The sequence below is a fragment of the Phragmites australis genome, chromosome 10, assembly GCF_958298935.1.
Source record: "Phragmites australis chromosome 10, lpPhrAust1.1, whole genome shotgun sequence".
Taxonomy (NCBI): Eukaryota; Viridiplantae; Streptophyta; class Magnoliopsida; order Poales; family Poaceae; genus Phragmites; species Phragmites australis.
In genome coordinates this window covers 5,323,280-5,342,305 of record NC_084930.1, presented here as the reverse complement: position 1 = coordinate 5,342,305, position 19,026 = coordinate 5,323,280, and the positions used below count along the sequence as shown (strand labels likewise).

At 45.4% G+C, this 19,026-nt stretch overlaps 2 protein-coding genes across 4 annotated transcripts; one reads left to right on the top strand and one right to left on the bottom strand.

Annotated features, from left to right (window-relative positions):
* The first annotated feature begins 1,370 nt into the window (after nt 1-1,370).
* On the top strand, nt 1,371-8,006 carry LOC133883280 (uncharacterized). 2 transcript variants are annotated; one of them, XR_009902846.1, is made up of 13 exons: nt 1,371-2,113; nt 4,351-4,553; nt 4,625-4,822; nt 4,932-5,003; nt 5,129-5,224; nt 5,355-5,434; nt 5,509-5,584; nt 5,674-5,884; nt 5,960-6,153; nt 6,291-6,396; nt 6,522-6,611; nt 6,916-7,709; nt 7,786-8,006. XR_009902846.1 is itself a non-coding variant. In XM_062322558.1 (12 exons), exons 1-12 carry the CDS (start codon nt 1,552-1,554, stop codon nt 7,653-7,655), a joined length of 2,628 nt encoding a protein of 875 aa, XP_062178542.1. In that variant the 5' UTR covers nt 1,371-1,551; the 3' UTR covers nt 7,656-8,006. The 2 variants fall into 2 exon arrangements, 1 of the variants encoding a protein (XP_062178542.1); XM_062322558.1 differs by having other exon boundaries at nt 6,916-8,006.
* Nucleotides 8,007-10,563: 2,557 nt separating this feature from the next.
* On the bottom strand, nt 10,564-12,517 carry LOC133883279 (zinc finger A20 and AN1 domain-containing stress-associated protein 8). Of its 2 annotated transcripts, none has more exons than XM_062322555.1 (3): nt 12,367-12,517; nt 12,163-12,205; nt 10,564-11,425 (listed from the first exon to the last, which is right to left on the bottom strand). In XM_062322555.1, the coding sequence occupies exon 3, from the start codon at nt 11,417-11,419 to the stop codon at nt 10,904-10,906; it is 516 nt and encodes a 171-aa protein (XP_062178539.1). In that variant the 5' UTR covers nt 11,420-11,425; nt 12,163-12,205; nt 12,367-12,517; the 3' UTR covers nt 10,564-10,903. The 2 variants fall into 2 exon arrangements, with proteins under 2 accessions (XP_062178539.1, XP_062178541.1); XM_062322557.1 differs by having other exon boundaries at nt 10,564-11,421.
* Nucleotides 12,518-19,026: the final 6,509 nt, after the last annotated feature.

The window sequence follows — 19,026 nt, the reverse complement described above, 5'->3', positions numbered from 1 at the left end:
GGTCACCCCGGTCTCCTCCGATTCGCTCAACTCGCAGCACGTCACCATGACGCAGAACTCCGGCGGGCAGACCCTCGTCCTGTCGGTGTTGATCGCCGATGGCAACGGCAATGCACGAGATGCCTGCCCCAGAGAGCGACACGTGCGTGCACGCCACGTTCCGCGCCTACGGCCCCGCTGGCTCCGGGGGGCTGCAAGGGCCGAACGTGACGATCAAGCCGTTCGACAGGCCAGGCATGGCGGTCACCAACGGCCACGCCGTCGGCCGCCCGGGAGGCCCCGACGCGCTGCTCAACGCTGTGCAGGGGCTGGACGGCACGCCGGGCTCGGTGTCCCTGGAGCTCGGCACCAGGCCGGGGTGCTTCGTGACGGCCGCGGCTGGCGCGAACGCCACGCAGGTCGGCAACGGCGCGGGCGCCAACGCCGGCGACGACACGACGTTCCGCTGTGCCGTGAGCTTCGCGGCGCGCGGCACGGAGCGTAACTTCCTCCTGGAGCCGATGTGGAGCCTCCAGGACGAGTTGTACAGTCTACTTCAGCCTCGTCTCTGACGCCGATAGCTGACCGGAGCACCGCACCACACGCTGCCGATCTCCATGTGAATGAACTTTAAGGACTGGACAGATCACACTACTCACAGTGCTTGGACTGTACAATGACAACCTGTATCTCCCCATGAACAATAAAGCGACTTGAATCGAGTGGATGGATATCACAGATGCCCCTGATCGATGCAATGGCTGTGACTTGACCGATGGTGCTGAGATCTCTCGAGGCCGTTTGGCCCCGTTTGGATCATACAAATCTCGCACCATTTTCTCATGAAATGGTTTATTTCTCACAAAATTGGTGAATTTCCTTGGTTCCAAACAGGGCCTATAAATATGTACCATCCAATCCAACTAGGTCCCGGTAAATTGTGCTGCTGCAAATGTTCGATTCTATCATTGATCACCGTCCCTGCAGTACTTTTCAGCTCTTTTCTGTTGTAGTACCGCACGGTGATCACGAGACGACGAAAATTTTCTTCTTCAGACAACGGAGGCTAGGAAACGAGGTGCTTTTGCTTGCGGCTCTCGGGCCCAAGAATATTCAACATGCGTCCCTCTCCTGATGCCGACCCGGCGTCGTCGCCGTCGAAGATGCCTCCACGACGAGCGGAGGAGATAACGACGGGGGGACGCCCTCCCCTGCTACTCGTCCATTGCTCTGCTCGACTGCTCCTCACGGGCTCGAGCAGGCGGACGCAACGTGACAAGGAGAGTGCAATGTGATAAGAGCTGCGCGTGCGGTGCCTGCCTTGTGGCGACATGTGACTGTGAGTGCGTCTGCGAGAGTGAACGAGGTGATGGTTGTACAGTAACTGGAAAGCCGGTCTCTCGTCGTGTCCTTCCGTGCGGCGCCATTTGATCGATGTCGTTTTCCCGTGGTCACATGGGGTTTCTCGATTAAAATACCTGCGTTCTTGGACGGTCTCGCCATATCCATAGCGCCCGTGTGTGTGCGCGCCCGCGCGCGAGTGGGCGAGGTGTGTCGGCTTATCTTGGAATAATGGCGCGGGGGTGGGCGGCGGTGGTGTTGGAGGTGTTGATGGTGGTGGTGGTGGCGACAGCGAAGGAGTGCACGAACGTGCCGACGCAGCTGTCGTCGCACACGGTGCGGGCGCGGCTGCAGGCGGCGCCGGGGGCGGCGGAGTGGCGGTGGCGCGAGCTGTTCCACGACCACCTCAACCCCACCGACGAGGCCGCGTGGATGGACCTCATGCCACCGCACGGGCTCCGGGCAGGCGCCGCCTCGGCAGCCGCGGGGGAGGAGTTCGACTGGGTGATGCTCTACCGGTCTCTCAAGGGCCAGGGCGGCGTCTCGGCCTCGGCTGCCTCTGGCAGCGGCGGCGCCGGACCGTTCCTGGAGGAGGTGTCCCTGCACGAGGTGCGTCTGGACGGCGACGACGCGGTGTACGGGCGCGCGCAGCGGACGAACCTCGAGTACCTGCTGCTGCTGGACGTGGACAAGCTGGTCTGGAGCTTCCGGGCGCAGGCGGGGCTACCGGCGCCGGGGACGCCCTACGGCGGCTGGGAAGGCCCCAACGTCGAGCTCCGGGGCCACTTCGTTGGTACGTACGTTCCTTACACTAACTCTCGACCAAACAATCAATCGCACATGCTCCTCCGTCTCTCCCATTGGCATCACGTTTTAGCTTCCGTTCTCCTCAGACATGGCCATTATTGCACACCATTAGTTTGTGCTCCGGACGCCAGATAAGGCATGTATTTTCTGGGTGAGGCTACTCACTAGATCGAGTCTAGTGTATGTCACTAGCATGTGGAGTGTCCCGGTGAAATTTTCACACACATATGGTTTATTTTGATTGTTTATTTATTTTAAGATTCACGTTAGGAAAATAGATGAAAAATCATAGGATAAATAAAAAATTAAGATATGAATAAGTATTAGTGGAAGGGAATCGGTTTTGTATTTCCCGTGAAAATAGCAAGCTAGTGTGCGTGACATGAGGGTGGAATGGATATTTCCGAACTCAACTTACAAACTGCCATGTCCTGGATACTCATTTTCTTTTAGATAATGAAATAAAGATCCGGCATGTCCTCGATACTCGGGAAAGCAACATGCTCTCAACAGGACTAGGCAATGGTCAGGCCAAAGAGCGTGATTAGCGGTGATTGGTTGTCTATATTTAGACATCTCGGTTCAGCGGATATATATAACCTTAAAAGAGAAACATATTTGTTAAGAGGAAATATCTCTAGATATCACTAAAAGATCACTAAAAAACTCCGTTGGAACTCTTGAGTTTTAACTCCACAAAAGAAAGCTTGGTTTCTGAAGGTCGTGGGACCCTCCGGAAGCTATCCTCATGGCAAGAGAAGAAACCGTCCTCTAGGGGAGGGTGGGGTTATCTCTAGGGACCTTTAATGCCCTCGGAGATATAGCCTCTTGGAGCCCCTGTCTCTCGGAGCCGTCAACGCTCCCAGAGCTCATATCTTCTGGAGCCCTCAACGTTCCGAAGCCATAACCTCTCGAAGCCCCTGTCTCTAGGAGTCCTCGACGTCCTTGAAGCCACGATCTTTCGGAGCCCCTGTCTCCCGAAGCTTGGATTGGCTCCTCTAGAACCCAGAGAGAGGGGCCGCCTGATGTTGAAGAAAGATCAACCAGAGGGGCTCACCAGCTATTCTCCTTCGATAAAGAAGTGACCGGTATTCAATACGATACATGTGGGAGCTGTCCTGACATCCTAAGTGCAAGTGAGGGGGGGGGGGGACAATACGACGCTGTAATAGGCGACCAGCTGGGCACCACATCCCTAGAGCCACTTGCACTACTGTACTGTCATGGTAGATAATATCTTTTGATTATATGTAAAATACATCCTATTTGCACTACTCTATTGCCACTTGCACTACTATATGCACTGTTTTAGTCTAACCTAGCAGATACAAATGTACGTTCGCAATCTAGGTCGGGAAGAAAGCTCGATTCGAGCTTCCCTCCGTAGCTTGGTCCAGAAGATACTGGCTCTTGCATCTGTTTATATAGATGGGTCCACTTATCAATATCACAAATCACCTTCATACGAGTAACTCATCAGAATCTCAGCTCTTACATCCGCTCAAAAAATCTTAAATTCAGTCAATCAAACAGAAACTTTCTGTTCAGTTAGATACAACCAACCAAACACTTTTCTTTTTAACACTCTTATACCTGTTCAGACTGCTTTTTCACAGCCTATATATACTATACATATGAGCTACAGGACATGTAAATAACCTTCAATCAGACTCTAGTTGAATTTGTACTTCATCTGTTTCACGTATTTATCTGTAACCGCCATGTTTGTACTCCTGTCTTGCTCATCAAGTGTACGTTATGTTTCTCTAGTAGAGAAACTTGCAAATGGCGTGAAACTGAGCGAGTATTACTGGAAAGGTTCTGGCCCAATTAGTCTCAGAAAAGAATATACAAATTAAGGACTAGTTGGCACATACGATTAGGTCCTTCTAAAAATGATGGGCCTATTGGGCTATATCTTGGCCCAACTCTCTACTCTAATTTATTTTTTGGGCCAATTTCATGCAAAGAAATTGATTTTCAAAGAATTTTTTTGCAAAGGGATTTTCAAAGAAAATTTAGTGGAACAAGTGGCGTTTTTCAGCTTACGAAGAGAGCGACATTCAATATATGAACGAACCGAGATGTTTGAAATTTACAGAACTGATTGTGAAAGTAAAAAATTTCAGAGAAATTTAGTAGACCAAAGCTATTCTAGAAGGGACTATGCGCACGTTCCAAACGGCCGGGCTTGACAGAACGGAACCCGCGCATTGCATGCAGGGCACTACCTGAGCGCGACGGCCAAGATGTGGGCGAGCACGCACAACAGCACGCTCGCCGGCAAGATGTCGGCGGTGGTGGACGCGCTGCACGAGTGCCAGCGCGCCGCCGGCACGGGCTACCTCTCCGCCTTCCCCGCCGAGTTCTTCGACCGCTTCGAGGCCATCAAGCCCGTCTGGGCTCCCTACTACACCGTCCACAAGGTCCGCGCGCATGGCCGCTGACCCAATCCAGCATCTTGATCACCTCCTGAAATGCTCTGTATTTTCTGCAGATCATGCAGGGCCTCCTCGACCAGCACACGGTGGCCGGCAACGACAATGCGCTGGAGATGGTGGTCGCCATGGCCGACTACTTCGCCGGCCGTGTCAGGAACGTGATCCAGAAGTACAGCATCGAGCGGCACTGGACGTCGCTGAACGAGGAGACCGGCGGGATGAACGACGTGCTCTACCAGCTCTACACCATCACGGTCGGTATCAGTCCATGCATAGGATTAAGGCTGCCCTAATAGTCGTAGTTAGAAGCACATTATGAGTGAGTGGGGTTGCTAAGACATCTCTCGTGTCTAATTTGGGCAGAACGATCAGAGACATCTGGTGCTCGCCCATCTTTTCGACAAGCCATGCTTTCTGGGACTGCTTGCAGTGCAGGTCTGCAGAGTTTCCTTCTTGGGCCTCTGTTTTGTCAATAGAAAAAACACCTCATTTGTCTCTCAATCTGCTGCGAGTTTCTGTTTCTAATGATACGTGCATCTTTCTGCTGTTTTGGCTTTCAGGCTGACAGTCTTTCGGGTTTCCATGCCAATACGCATATTCCGGTTGTCATCGGCGCGCAAATGAGATATGAAGTTACTGGTGATCCTCTTTACAAGGTAAAAGTTACAGCATATCAACATAGCTAACCAAGAACAATCTGAACCTAACAATCTCCCCAATCTGTTGGGATAGTTTCTTGATGCAATTTCTTGGTGAAGCTGACCATGAACCTAACTCTTGAAGCAGGAAATTGCTACATTCTTCATGGACACAGTGAATTCTTCTCATGCCTATGCAACTGGTGGTACATCTGTCAGTGAATTCTGGTAATGAAGTATAGATGGTTGGAACTCACAGTTACCTTTTATCAGAATTTTCGTCTCTGAAATGATTTTGTCAGGTCCAATCCAAAGCGTTTAGCCGAGACCCTGACCACTGAGAACGAGGAGTCCTGCACCACCTACAACATGCTCAAGGTGGTTCACTTGTCCATGGTGTTTAAACCATTTTTGCTGCATTTTTCACCTCCACAGACTAGTTATAATGTTAGTATGAAACTATGAAGGTTTCGCGCCACCTGTTCAGATGGACAAAGGAGATTGCGTATGCGGACTACTACGAGCGAGCGCTGATAAATGGCGTCCTGAGCATCCAGAGAGGAAGGGATCCTGGAGTGATGATCTACATGCTGCCCCAGGGCCCTGGGAGGTCAAAAGCCGTGAGCTACCATGGCTGGGGAACACAGTATAATTCATTCTGGTGTTGCTATGGCACAGGTAGGTGAACAATGTTTTGTTCGGAAACCGGCAATGGGAATGTATGGTTCTGAATTGTGTGGTTTGTGTTTGTAGGGATAGAATCATTCTCCAAACTGGGGGATTCCATCTATTTTGAGAAGAAAGGTGAAAGACCAGCACTCTATATAATTCAGTTCATACCGAGCACGTTCAACTGGAGAACTGCAGGCCTCACTGTTACTCAGCAACTGAATCCCCTCAGCTCGTCAGATCAGTATCTTCAGGTCTCACTCTCCATGTCTGCAAAGGTATTTTTTTCGTGAGGAACCTGCAAAGATAAATTTACCTGAGATTAGTACATACTATTATGACATAATTTTTTCAAGGGTGATTCTTCTCAGGGTCTGCAAATCAGCATTCAATCAGTTTATTTTCTGTCATGCAGACAAACGGTCAATTTGCGACACTGAATGTTAGGATACCGTCATGGACATCTACATATGGTGCAAAAGCAACTTTGAATGGCAAAGATCTAGGATTTGCATCTCCCGGTATGCTCATAAGCATGGAAGGAACACCACAATTTTGTCATCCACTAAATGTTTGATGAATTACAGGGATAATTGTTCTTACACAGTTCCTCGAAAAAATTGGCCTTACACAATCTTGATTTCAGGGACTTTCCTCACAATCAGCAAGCAGTGGGGTAGTACTGATAAATTGTTGCTCCAGTTACCTATCAACCTAAGGATTGAAGCAATAAAAGGTCTGAAATTTCCGAGTTCTCATGGTTGTATATCAATACATTTTATCTTCAAAGAAGTAAATTGCGACTTCCACTTTTCTTTTTTATTTGAGTCCTAGAATCCGTGCCATTAAACTTTTAAAATTTAACCGCCAATTAATTTTGGAACAATTTCGATCATCAATATGTTTAAAATTTTATTGCTAGTTTTATCCTTAAAAATACTTTCGGAATATCAGTAATTCTACTTTTATATTTTAAATTAAGTTATCAAGAAGTAATGGTCAAGGTTACATCCCTGACTGATTTTAACTGAAATCTTCAGATGATCGGCCAGAGTATGCATCTCTACAAGCGGTCCTGTTCGGGCCGTTCCTCCTCGCTGGCCTCACCACCGGAGACTGGGACGCCAATACCGGCAACGTCGCCGCCGCAGTCTCCGACTGGATCACCCCCGTCCTTCCGTCGTCCAACTCCCAGCTGGTGACGCTCACGCAGGAATTCGGCGGCAAGGCCTTCGTCCTCTCCACCGTGAACGGCTCCCTGACGATGCAGGAGCGGCCCGAAGGCGGCGGTGGCACCGACGCCGCCGTCCACGCGACGTTCAGAGTCATTCCCCAGGGCGGCTCCGGCGCTACCATGAACTCGACGATCTCTGCGATGCTCGAGCCGTTTGCCCTGCCGGGGATGGTGGTCACCGACACCCTCACGGTGTCAGCGGAGAAGAGCCCCAGTGCCCTGTTCACCATCGTGCCGGGGCTCGACGGCGATCCCGGCTCGGTCTCCGTGGAGCTCGGGGCCAGGCCGGGGTGCTTCTTGATCACTCCGGGCGGCAATGGCTACTCCGCCGGCGCGAAGGTCCAGGTCGGCTGCGGGAGCGCCCGGAAGCACGGCGACGGCGGCGCGGGATTCCGGCGCGCGGCGAGCTTCACGCGGGCCGAGCCGCTGCGGCGGTACCACCCGATCAGCTTCGCCGCCAGGGGGGTGAGGAGGAGCTTCCTCCTGGAACCATTGTTCTCCTTGAGGGACGAGTTCTACACCGTCTTCTTCAACCTCGGAGCTTAACAGGCGACACTGCAGCTCAAGCTTGTTGCAGCCTCTCACCAAGAAAACCATTTGGTTGGATCTTTTTCCTTGCTTTGCCTCCACGAGAATTTAACTGTTTTGTTCATGCAAAGTCAATTCTATTTTACAGGAATGCATGGACAGGAGCAGTTCAGATTCGATCTAACCCATGTTGTCCATTCTATATTTCTGTTGTGAACTTGTGATACGGTGGTGTGAACGATAGTATGATATTTTGAGATGAGAGTAACGGAAAATGCAACGCCGTATGCTCTTACTTAAGGTCGTTTATTCTTTCCATTTAATACTCATTGATATATTGATTTTCTTACTTATTTTATATTTTTTTTACATATCCTTTCATAGTGAATCTTAATATAAATAAATAGTCTAATAAAATATGTATTCGTATACTCTAATAGAATTTTTTATTCTCTAAATAATTCGAGGTGGTTAAACAATCTAGTCCGTTTTATGCTATCATGGTGTACACTATGTCACTATCCCGATGGCATGACGACGGCATCCTCTTTTATATGATCTCGCTTTAAAATAGTACTTTCTGCTCTGCATATGGTTCATCTAATTCTTGTTTCGAAAAGCATATGGTTCATCTGGTTGGTGCGAACTTCGACGATGCCACACTCTGCTGTACCTCTTGGCTGGGTAGCTGACCACTGGACACTCGTCTTTTGAAATTGAAAGGTAGAGTGATTCGATCTCATAGTTTAGATCTGGTAAATTTTGAGAAAATTTGGACTAGGAACGGAAGCCAATCTAGTACAACGGTAGCCATCAGATGGAAATCCTGCATCTGGCGGACAGAAATGAGGATATGAGATCCAAGATCCAAGCAGTACTGATGACAGCGAGGAGACCGCGAACACATTCAATTGGAGATCCAAGAAGAAAAAAAACTGATTTATTTTACAGGGCATCTATACAGCTGATGCGGAAATTTAGAAGTTCTTGTTTGAATGTTGAAACCTTCCATTCCAAATGGGGTCTCATCATTTTGTTTCATGTGTTCGCGATTCAAACTAATTTTTTATTTATCAAGTGGCATACAGAATGTAGAATCGTCGGTGCAAAAATAGAATGCAAAGAACTAGGGCTGGGCATTCAGTTTTTACGGGATTTTTGGTTCGGTTTTTTGGTGTTTGGAAATTTAGGTTTTCAAAATATGGAAACGGAATATGCTGTAGAATATTAGAAAACCACCTATTTTAGTGTTGGTTTTTACGGTTTCGGTTTTTGGTTTTCCCCGTCGTTGCAGTCGTCTGCTCGGATGTCGGCTAGCTCGTCTACTCGGGAGGACGACATCCGATGGTGTGCTAGCTCAGGGCCTCGGCCGCACAGGGGCTAGACGTCTAGCATCCAACGATGGGCTCGTCTGCTCGGGCAAGCAGGGCCCGGTCCTGGTCCCGGGAGCAATCGCATAGTGCTGTGCGTAGATAGGCAACGTCCGACAGTGACGACATGCGCAGTCCCGTAGGGCGGCTAGGGTTAGGCGCCTAGTCACATATAGCATCCTAATGGCTAGCGGGATAAGGTGATGGGCTGCTTGTGCCATCGAGGGAAGACGGGAGTGGGGCATCATCGGGGGATGCGCGGTGGGCGGGAGGTCTTCAGGTATTCGATTTTTGTCACTTGACAATTGAACCAATCACCGACCCCTGAACAACATGGACACAAAAACCGAACCAACCATCGAGCACCGAAAAAACTAACAATATCGGTGGTCTAATAGGAAAAACAAAAATAATAATCCAATAGTTGGGAAGTATCAAACCAGAGCCCAATGCGAACTAGCTTTCAGCTCGGTGGTTCGTTGTGAGCAGCCGAGTCGGGCGTTCAACGCCCGGCTCTCCCACACCCCTGTAGAGGAGAGGGATTTATTCTCAGATGGATTTCTTCCAAAGAGCCTCAAGCATCTGTAGACCATAATAAGAGCACGACGTGATCATCACTTGTGGAGCCAGACGCTTCGTAGATCTCTTCAGTAAGGTGCGTGTATATATGTTGTAGGTCTAAAAATGTGTGTAGATGTGAGTGTGTTGTGAGTTCAAATACTACAATTTATACCTCAACACACAATTTGTACCCAGTGTTGAGGCTGGAAAAAAAAACAAGAGGCTAGCATTGGCTAGACCATGACAAGATAATTCCATGATTTTGAAACCTCAACATAAAAAAATACAAATTGTAGTATTTAAATATACGTCCAAACGCACACCTTACTCTACACACGCACACTCTAAGACACACGCTAGACATATAACATATATGTATCACAGGTCTCTAAGTAGGTTATCAAAGTCACACAGGCTTCACAGGTGAGGGGCACGTCACAGACTCATTATTTCTCTCCGCATACGAGGCTAAAGAATTATTTTTGAAGAATAAATCTCCGGTGAGATACAGGTTCAATCCCTTCGATCGAACCTGGGAGGATGGGGGCGAACACCGTCCTTCCCAACCACCGAGCTACCAGCTCGTCTCAGATTTCAAGGAATTGATGATCAATTCACCATTCGGTCTCAAACAAAACACCCTATTGATGTACCTACTCATTAGGCAGCAAAATAGCTAACTGCTTGAAGATGAACTCTACTTCTGTACTTCATAATCTTGCAGATACCCCAATAAGCTACTTGAGCCTCTTCCCAACCTGTACTAGATACTGAATAATCGATATATGTGGAGTTTCATTAACTACCTTCCAGGAATAAACATAGTGAAGTATAGTAACACACAACTGCAACCAGCTCACAAGTTTGGCTATATGCAAGGTCCTTTTGAATGCTATTCAACCCAAAAAACCAGAACTTCTGAACATAAGGAAAATGTATCATACCATGAGATTTGAAGACAAAATTAAAAGCATTGGGGACAAAATGGTCATCGGTACCATATAACGGACAGTTGCTGATTACTATTACTGGTTGCAGTGTAACACGCTAGGGACAACAGTACATTACAGAGCTAGCTAAATGCGAAGCCACAATACCGTCCAAGCAAGACGACCATAAATAAAGCTTACACAACATAGCCAACATGGGAACCATTTTGAACTGACCAGAGGCAGAGAAGGGAATTCGTGAAGCTGCGGAAGTGTGTGCCATGCATCGCAGTGCCGAACAAGATTGTAGCAGCCAACATGAAAGGGAAAGGCATGGATAAAGCATCAAATCCGCATGATGAAGTGCCACAGATTGCGAGCTTTTGTTCTGCCAATCTAGGAACGCTTAGATCTTGTCGAGCTTTTCCGCCTTCACCACTGGATTAGCCTTGGCAATGGAATCCATGGCCGCAGTCCGATAGTCAAACTTGCAGTCATGCTTGTCGGAGTAGCGATGGACTGCACAGTACAAGTTCCCACACCGGCAGTTGAATCCCGTAAGCCCAACCCTCTTCCTACAGGTGCTGCACCGGTTTGGCCCTTCCTTCCCTTTGGGGATCACCACGACCCCCTCACTGGGGCCAGCAACATCGGCGAGCTGCACATTGAGTGTCTGCACCTCAACTTGAGCAACAGCTACCACGGCGCTGCCAGCAACAACTGGATCATTCACAGCATCGTTACCATTGACGATGCTATCGATAGAGGAGGCAGCCAGCTTGGCTTGCTCCTGCTTCAATATCATCTCCTTGTGGCACTTGGAGCACATGTTCATGGTAGCTGCACTGCCGAAGAAGCCACAGTTATTGATGCAAAGGATGGGTCCCTCAGGGGCCTGGCATCCAGTCTCCTTGTGCTCCATGGCTTCCTTAAATAGAAATGATACAAAACACTGAATTATTTCCAGGATTAGATAATACAGCATATTGCAACTATCTAAAAGTTACTACTTACAAGCTACTAACTTGATTCTGTAAAAATAATCATAGTATTGGACATCAAGGTACTCGTAGTAAAAATAATCATACTAACTTGATTCTGTAAAACATGTTGCAGCCTAATGAAACAGAACCTGCACGGACTAAATTTACTTTAAGAAGCATCTCACAAAGGGTAATTGTACCTTGGTCAAATACCAAACTGAAGGTACTACCAATAGAACCTGCCCTATCATTTGGCCAACAACCAAATCACCTAACGGCATCACAGCAGGGTTGAAATTCATTCTGAAAGGAGGCCGCAACTTTTCGCCACTTTACGCAACAGAGCTACAAATCTATAAAGTAGCAACCATATCTGCTCACTAAGTTTGGCCAAAGCACCTAAAGAGGCATCAACTGGCCTCAACAACCACACCCAATACGTGGAAAGGGGACGCCTTTACAACAAAACCCCGAATTTTTCTCGCTATTCATCGCTGTTTCCTACAGAAATAGGGATCAAATTCAAATCGGAGAGGATAATCTAGTTTCGCATCAAATCAGTCATCGCCACCCAAAAAAAATCACAGCTTTTGACCGAGAAAACGCAAATTTTCATAAAAATAAAATAAAATAAAGACTACAAAAAGTATGCAATTGGATATGGAGCAACCAGGCCACAAACCTCGAACGAGACGGCCCTATTTGCGATTCCTCTCCGGCGATCCCTGCAGGGGAGAGGCACAGAAACCGATCAAAAAATCAGCAAAAAGAACAACGAAGATCCCAAAAAGTACCGCCCGGATCGACCGAGCCGAAGCCCCGAAATCGAGAGATAAAAGAGAACCGAAAATAAAATCGGATTGAATCGTGGGAGCCAAGTGCTAACCCTAGGGGAGGACGAGGAGGCGAGGGGAGAGGAATCGCAGGTAATTCGGTGGCCTTCGAAATGGGGGCGAAACGTGGGGAGGTAGGGGAGAGATAAAGGAGGCCGGAACGCGCGGGAAATTACGAGCCTGCCCACCGCCGGCCCCGCCTCGATTTTTCTACGCGGGGTCAGTGTTACTTACGTACGGACAGAGCGTCAAAATTTGATTTGGATACGGATGTTGGATTTAGTAATGAAAATTTGAACATATAGGATATAATTTAAAATTTAATATAAGTATTAGAATCTGACTCAGACTCAAGATATCTGATTCCAGATGACATTCCTATATTAAATCACTGCCTACGACCTTTTTACTATTTTCTCACCCTTTCCCTTTTCTGTTGGACTACTAGCCATGCACATGTGTGCAACTCTACGACCACCATATTTAGAAGCAAATTAGGGCCTATTTGGAAGCTCAGTTTTGGATTAAAACAGGTGTAAAATATAGGTTATATTTCTTTTCCAAAGTGGATTAGAAATTTTGTTTGGATGGCCGGTAGCACACTAAATTTACGGTCCATTTTGGCCCATTCTATCGGTTTGGAAAACATAGGTCAGGATGTCTGGAAAATAAAATGCTATCTATTAGTCTCCTCCTCCTCTTGCTGTCTCGACTCGAGCTTGGTCACGTCGTCCTCGTTCTTCCCCGACTCTCAGTCAATACTCTCCCATCCCTCACCGCTCTCTCCCCTCGAAGCTCCACCATTGCGGCCAAACCGAGTATTGCTGCCCCTCAAAACGGATCTCACCCCTTCCCCTTCACGTTGCAACGCTTGTGAGGCGGCTAGATCCAGTGAGCAGAAGTTGGCTAGGGCCGCATGTAAGCCGTTGTTGAGGAGGTACTGCTTGACACAGAAGGCAACCTACACGAGATGACCTTATTTTCCTTCTTCTTCTTGCTGCTCTTGCTAATGTTGGCAATATTGTTGAAAACAGTAGAGGAGGCGAGGGGGAGTGGATGGAGCCATGCTCGTGCCCATGCCTGTCTATGGCTTCCTCTCCTTGAATCCAATTCAATTCACTCTCAGATCTGCGCTGCCCTTGATGGGAGGGGGCTATGAGAGGGGATTTGGATTTGGCAGGGGCGATTTCTGCTTGGGAGGGAAAATCATAATGTTGAGGCAGAGACAGCAACGAGACCGTGTCGAGGCGTCGAGCTTGCAGTTGTCGGCGCTGCGGCATGCGCTCATCAGGGCATCGAGCCTGAGCTGCCGGTGGGGCGATGAGCCCTTGTTATTGTGGCTAGGCCACGTCGGATCAACGAGTTCTCGTCAGATGGCGGCAAGCTTGCATCGTGCCGACGAGTAGTGGTTATTCTTCGTTTTTCTTCTGGCTAAGATGGAAACATTTACCCAAATAGTGAAATATTTTTTCTTGTGCACTAAAAATTCCAGGCGTAAACCATTTTCGAGTCAAAAAAATATACAGAACTTCCAAACATGCCCTTATAGTTTTAAAATTTAACAGAATTGTATTATAATCGGATCTAACACAAATCAAGTAAGACAATACATGTTTTTGATAAACTAACATATATCAAGATGGTTTAATGATAAAAAGGTTAAAGATGTACGATATAGCAGATATACATAGAATCCCTAACATGCTTAAGAAATTCTCCTATAACTTTGGAGATATTATCATTAGATTCATTTACACTATACTTCAATAGTCCTACCAAAAAATTCTTCATCGGTTTGTTCCCATCCTGTACGTGAATTATGACACTGTTTGGCAGAGCCTCAGTTTCGATCCATACAAGATTTGTAGTTTGTAGGATAAAATAAAATGGTTTATATATCTATTTTAGTCCAAAATAAGATCAAGATGTCTAAACTAAAGATCATCAATTTATCCATAGCTTGAGCTCCAAGAATTTCTAAGTTAGAGATGACTAGCTCGAAGAATTCTTAGAGCTGTAGTTCTGCTAAACATGCCCTATATATCATTATCAAGAAAAATAATTGTATAACCATATGGCTCAAGTGCTTACTATAAACTAATGTGTGAAAAATACTCGTGCGATAGATGGTTCTAGTCGTTCACCAATCTACGCATGCATGAAGTTGATAAAAAAAACTCATCATGCCCCTATGAATGAACAATATGTTACATATATGTAGACAAACTCATTGGTTGTATTAATGTTCTGAGTAAGTTAGTGGTCTTCTACTTTTTGGAACACAATTTGATAATTTACGACAGCCTACAAAAATATTGTAATTCTATGCGACGTTTACTACTCCAAGGACTAGCTTTAGGTTATTGGAAACCTTTAAAATTTTGAGGACATAGTACATGGATGGATTATCTTCTTTAAACAAAACTGATATAGGACTGGATCCAATGTAGAGACATTTTTAGCCTCCACATCGAATGCGTATAGAATAAAGTGGTCGTGAAAAGATGATGACAATAGAATATGCAAACAGTAGTCATTAAAACATAAATCACGACACCAATGGGCAATGGAACAAATCTTACCAACTTTCATTGTGAAATGTCATAGTCCATCCTAGGCTAGCTATCAAATACTTTTGCCAACTATGGAACATGAAGATTCAAACACCAGCTAGAAGAAGCATGTGTGAAAGATATGCAAATGGTTAGCTCAAGACAAAGGTATAAAATATAGAGCATTTTCTTTTACCGTCAATGGTGATTAGAGAAGAGAATGATGGATTAATAGGATAAGCGATGTACTATTAAGAGGGTTGATGTGCGTTTACTTGAGATATCAAAAGTACCACAATTTCTCAAACTTGCATTTTCATCTAGAAAGATGAATTTAGTTTGAGAAGAACTAAAAAAACTGCCTTTGGAGTGTTCTGTGTCGTGGAGGTCTAACTATCAGATGTGGTCGGTTTGATCGTTGTATAAATAAGGCAGAAGTTTCCCAAGGACCTTAGTCACAGTTTGGCCAAGGGGTGTCTCGATCTGACCGCCAGGATTTACTAGTCTGACTGTCAAGGAATAGAGAGTTTTGATGCTCTGTTCGAGTTTCACGATCTGATCGAGATTAGTGGCGGTCTGATCGCCAGGTCATTTATTCACTGATGTTAGATTCATAAATTACACTTTTGTAGTCATTGGATTAGCAGCGGTCTGACCAGCAGATGAAATGCGGTTGGACCACTAGATGCATAGATTAGTCAAACTTTGGGCAACAACCATATTTCGAGTTATGAGATATAAATAGACCACTTGCTGGTTCAAAGGTGTAAGCAAGCACTTCATTTTCAAACTCTTGAGCACTTGACTTACTCCTCTCCCTCTTTTGACTTAGTAGTTGCATATTTGAGAGTGTGAGAGCATCTAGTGTATTGCATTGTAGCAGTTGAGCTTTGTGGCACTAGTAATTCTTCAAGCAAGTGTCGTTGACTTGTTACTTTTGAAGGTTGCTGCCTTCTAGATGGCTTGGAGGTGATAGTTGCATTATTGAGCCATTCAAAGAAGTTTGTGAAGGAGCCACGATGGTGATTGTGAGAGGTTTTAAGCATGACTCAACAGAGCGGTTAAGTACTACTCTAGTGGAATCGAGATATTCAGGAGTTCATTGATCTATTCTATCTTAAGATCAAGTTGCTCGGAGTGATCCTTTTCTCATGGTGTGAATTGCACACTTGATAGAGGAGCAGTTAGAATCCTGAACTCACCTAAACGTGGATTAGGGGTGATCGGCAAACCACCGATACCCCGCGATAAAATTCAGGTGTCATCTCTTGTGCTATTTATATTCATGCAATTTATCTTTCTAGAATATAAATTGTTGTATGTCATCCTAGGATTGCAAACCTTGACATATTATAGTTGTTTTATATTGCGCTAGTGATTTCTAGCTTAAGTTCCGCAAGTTTTATTTAATCGCTAAGCAATTAGTTTTGAAATTATTTATTCACCTTGCTCTAGTCAGCATCCTAAATTTACCAGTGGTATCAAAGCCTAGGTCTTCTTTTTATAGCAGAATTAACCATCCCTGAGTAGAATTATGGCTAGTGACGCTTATATCAATGTGAGAAACTATTGTTCTTTAAGGGGTCAAACTATGCCTATTGGAAGGTTATAATGACTGTCTATCTTAACTATGAGTGTTAAGTTATGGGATATAGTAGATAATAATTTTATAATTCTTGATCCTAGTAATCTTACTATTGAAGATAGAGATAATACTCTTGCAAATTCTCAAGCTATGAATGTTCTTTATGGTAGTTTAGATCTTAATGGTATGCTATGGGTGACTCACATCAATCACAAGAAGAGATGGAGTGAAGATTATATGGAAGTTGACACCCCTCAAGGTTTAAAAAAAAGAAGCGGTACTTGAAAGTATTCAAAAGCTCAAATTGGTTCAAATGAATTTTACATTTTAATTTGAGTATAGGTATGCCGCACTATTAGAAGGGATGCAAAGTAAAGCTAATTGTCGTGTCTCATTGATCAAGAGTTTTCTAACCAACCCAAAGTGAGAGTTAGCTTAAGGAGCTCGGTGCGGAAAGTGTGGAAGTGTTTGAATTGGGTTTAGGAGTGTTCCTAATTTTATCCAATGTGTTTGAGGTCATGAATGCAGTTGGGATATGTAGTTCTCTGAATATGCTTTCTATAGAGTCCAAAATCGTCGAAATCGGACTTCAGCATAAAAAATTATCGCTATTTTTCAGGAGTCAGTTTTGTTGAACTTGGAGGTTCTGTGTGGAATCCGAATTTTCTTGGTTCTGGACCCTCCGGATGAGGCTTCGGGTTGGAGTCTCAGTTTGGGCCTTCTTGAGTTCATCTAGAGTCTTCAGGTTGACCCAGATATTTCAGTTTCTGGTGTTTAGTTCGGAGTCTCTAGGATGAGCTCCGGCCAGGGTTCTTCGTGTTGACTCAAATACTCTGGGTCAGTAAAAAAAAAACTGTATAATGACTAGTTTTCTGGGGTTGTGTATATATATCTTCTCACCCTCACCTTTGTTGCTGCTGCAAGAGCACAAAAAAGAACATCTTTAAATCAAAAAAGAAATCCCTCCCACTCCAATCTAGTGTGTGATTTGAAAAGAAAAGTGAGTTAGGTTGAGAGATTAAAAGATTGAGCGCGAGTGAGCTAAATCCCATCTTGAGCACTCGAGTTCATTGGCGAGAAGTTCACGAAGCATTTGTTACTCTTGGAGCTTTGAGCTCCTAGGCGGCTAGGTGTCGCCGATGAGCATCCAAGGTTGTAGTGTACTGTGGAAAGTTTGTGAAGGCTTCAATTTTGCCTCCAGAAGGGAAGAAATCAAGAGTGGAAGTCAAGCACAAGTGTGACTGAGCTTGAAGAGGGAAATGGTTGAGAGAGACCTGACTCAAGTGTGATTGAGCCCCTCAACGGAGACGTAGGAACCTCTAGAGGAGGTGTCCAAACGTCGAAAAACAAATCTTGTGTCTCCTCTCCTGTTTCCTTGTTTTTGAGTTCTTGCTTAATATTTATACATATTGCTCGATCTATTTACTTGTGTGAAATTGATTGTGGGTTCTCCATGGATCTACTTGGAATCGTCACTTGAAATACACGACTTCATTTGGTTTTAGCTAGAACTCTTAGTTTATTATCTGCTGAACCTGGAGGTTCCGGATTTAACCCGAAAATACAATACAATCAGGTCTTAACTAGGAGTATCTGGGTTAACCCAGAGTATCTGGTGAATAGTGTTTTTAGGATTTTCAATTATAGTTTTCTTACTTATCTTTTGCTAGTCTTGAATAATTTTTGTCACCCTAGGATTGTAACTTTTACACTTAGGATTGTGCACTAGTTGAGCTTAGTATATTTAGGATTTTTACTTGTGAAAAATCTGTTAGTTTATTTTTTGCTGCAAGTTTAGGCCAACGATAAAAGGGGATGATTTTTTATAAAATCGCATATTCACCCCCTTCTAGACGATATCATTGTCCTTTCACCTAGAAACAAGTAATGCAATAGTTTCTATAGAGGATAAGAATGACCAGACACTTTATTTTCTCAGCCACCATCTCTTTCCCACTTTGAAGAATGACTAGCGCTAAGGCACTATGGGACGCACTGTATGAGCGTTTTGAGCGCCTTAAGTATATCATTAAGCCTCCTCTTGTAAAGCAAGAATGAGTCCAGCTCCGTTTCTGTGACTACATGCATGTTAGAGAATACAACTCCACTCTACACCGTATTTGCACACTCCAGTGTCTCTGTGCGAAAGAGATCATAGAAGAGGAGAAAATTGAGAAGACTCTCTCCACTTTCCACCCGAATGCGGCAGAATCCGCACGCAATCAACGTCAATCAAAATAGAAAAAGTATTCTGAACTGATTGACGTGTTGCAGCTACATGAAGTTCATAAAAAAGTCATAAACAAGAACTTCTTATCCCACCAGCAAGGACGGAGCAGTGGCCCAAATGTGAATCACAGTTTTTTCAAAGCAAGCAAGAACCACACTAAAAAACGGGGGGAGAGAGGAAGAAAAGTGATGGCAGATAAGGTCAAGCCTAGTGATGATAATGACAAGACAAAGAAAGAAGTCAAGCTATATGGTGAGTAGAACCAGAATCTGTAAAACACCAAAGCATGTTGTGGAAGCATACTAGAAGAAGGAGCAGTCAGAAGCACACCTCACATGGAAGTTGA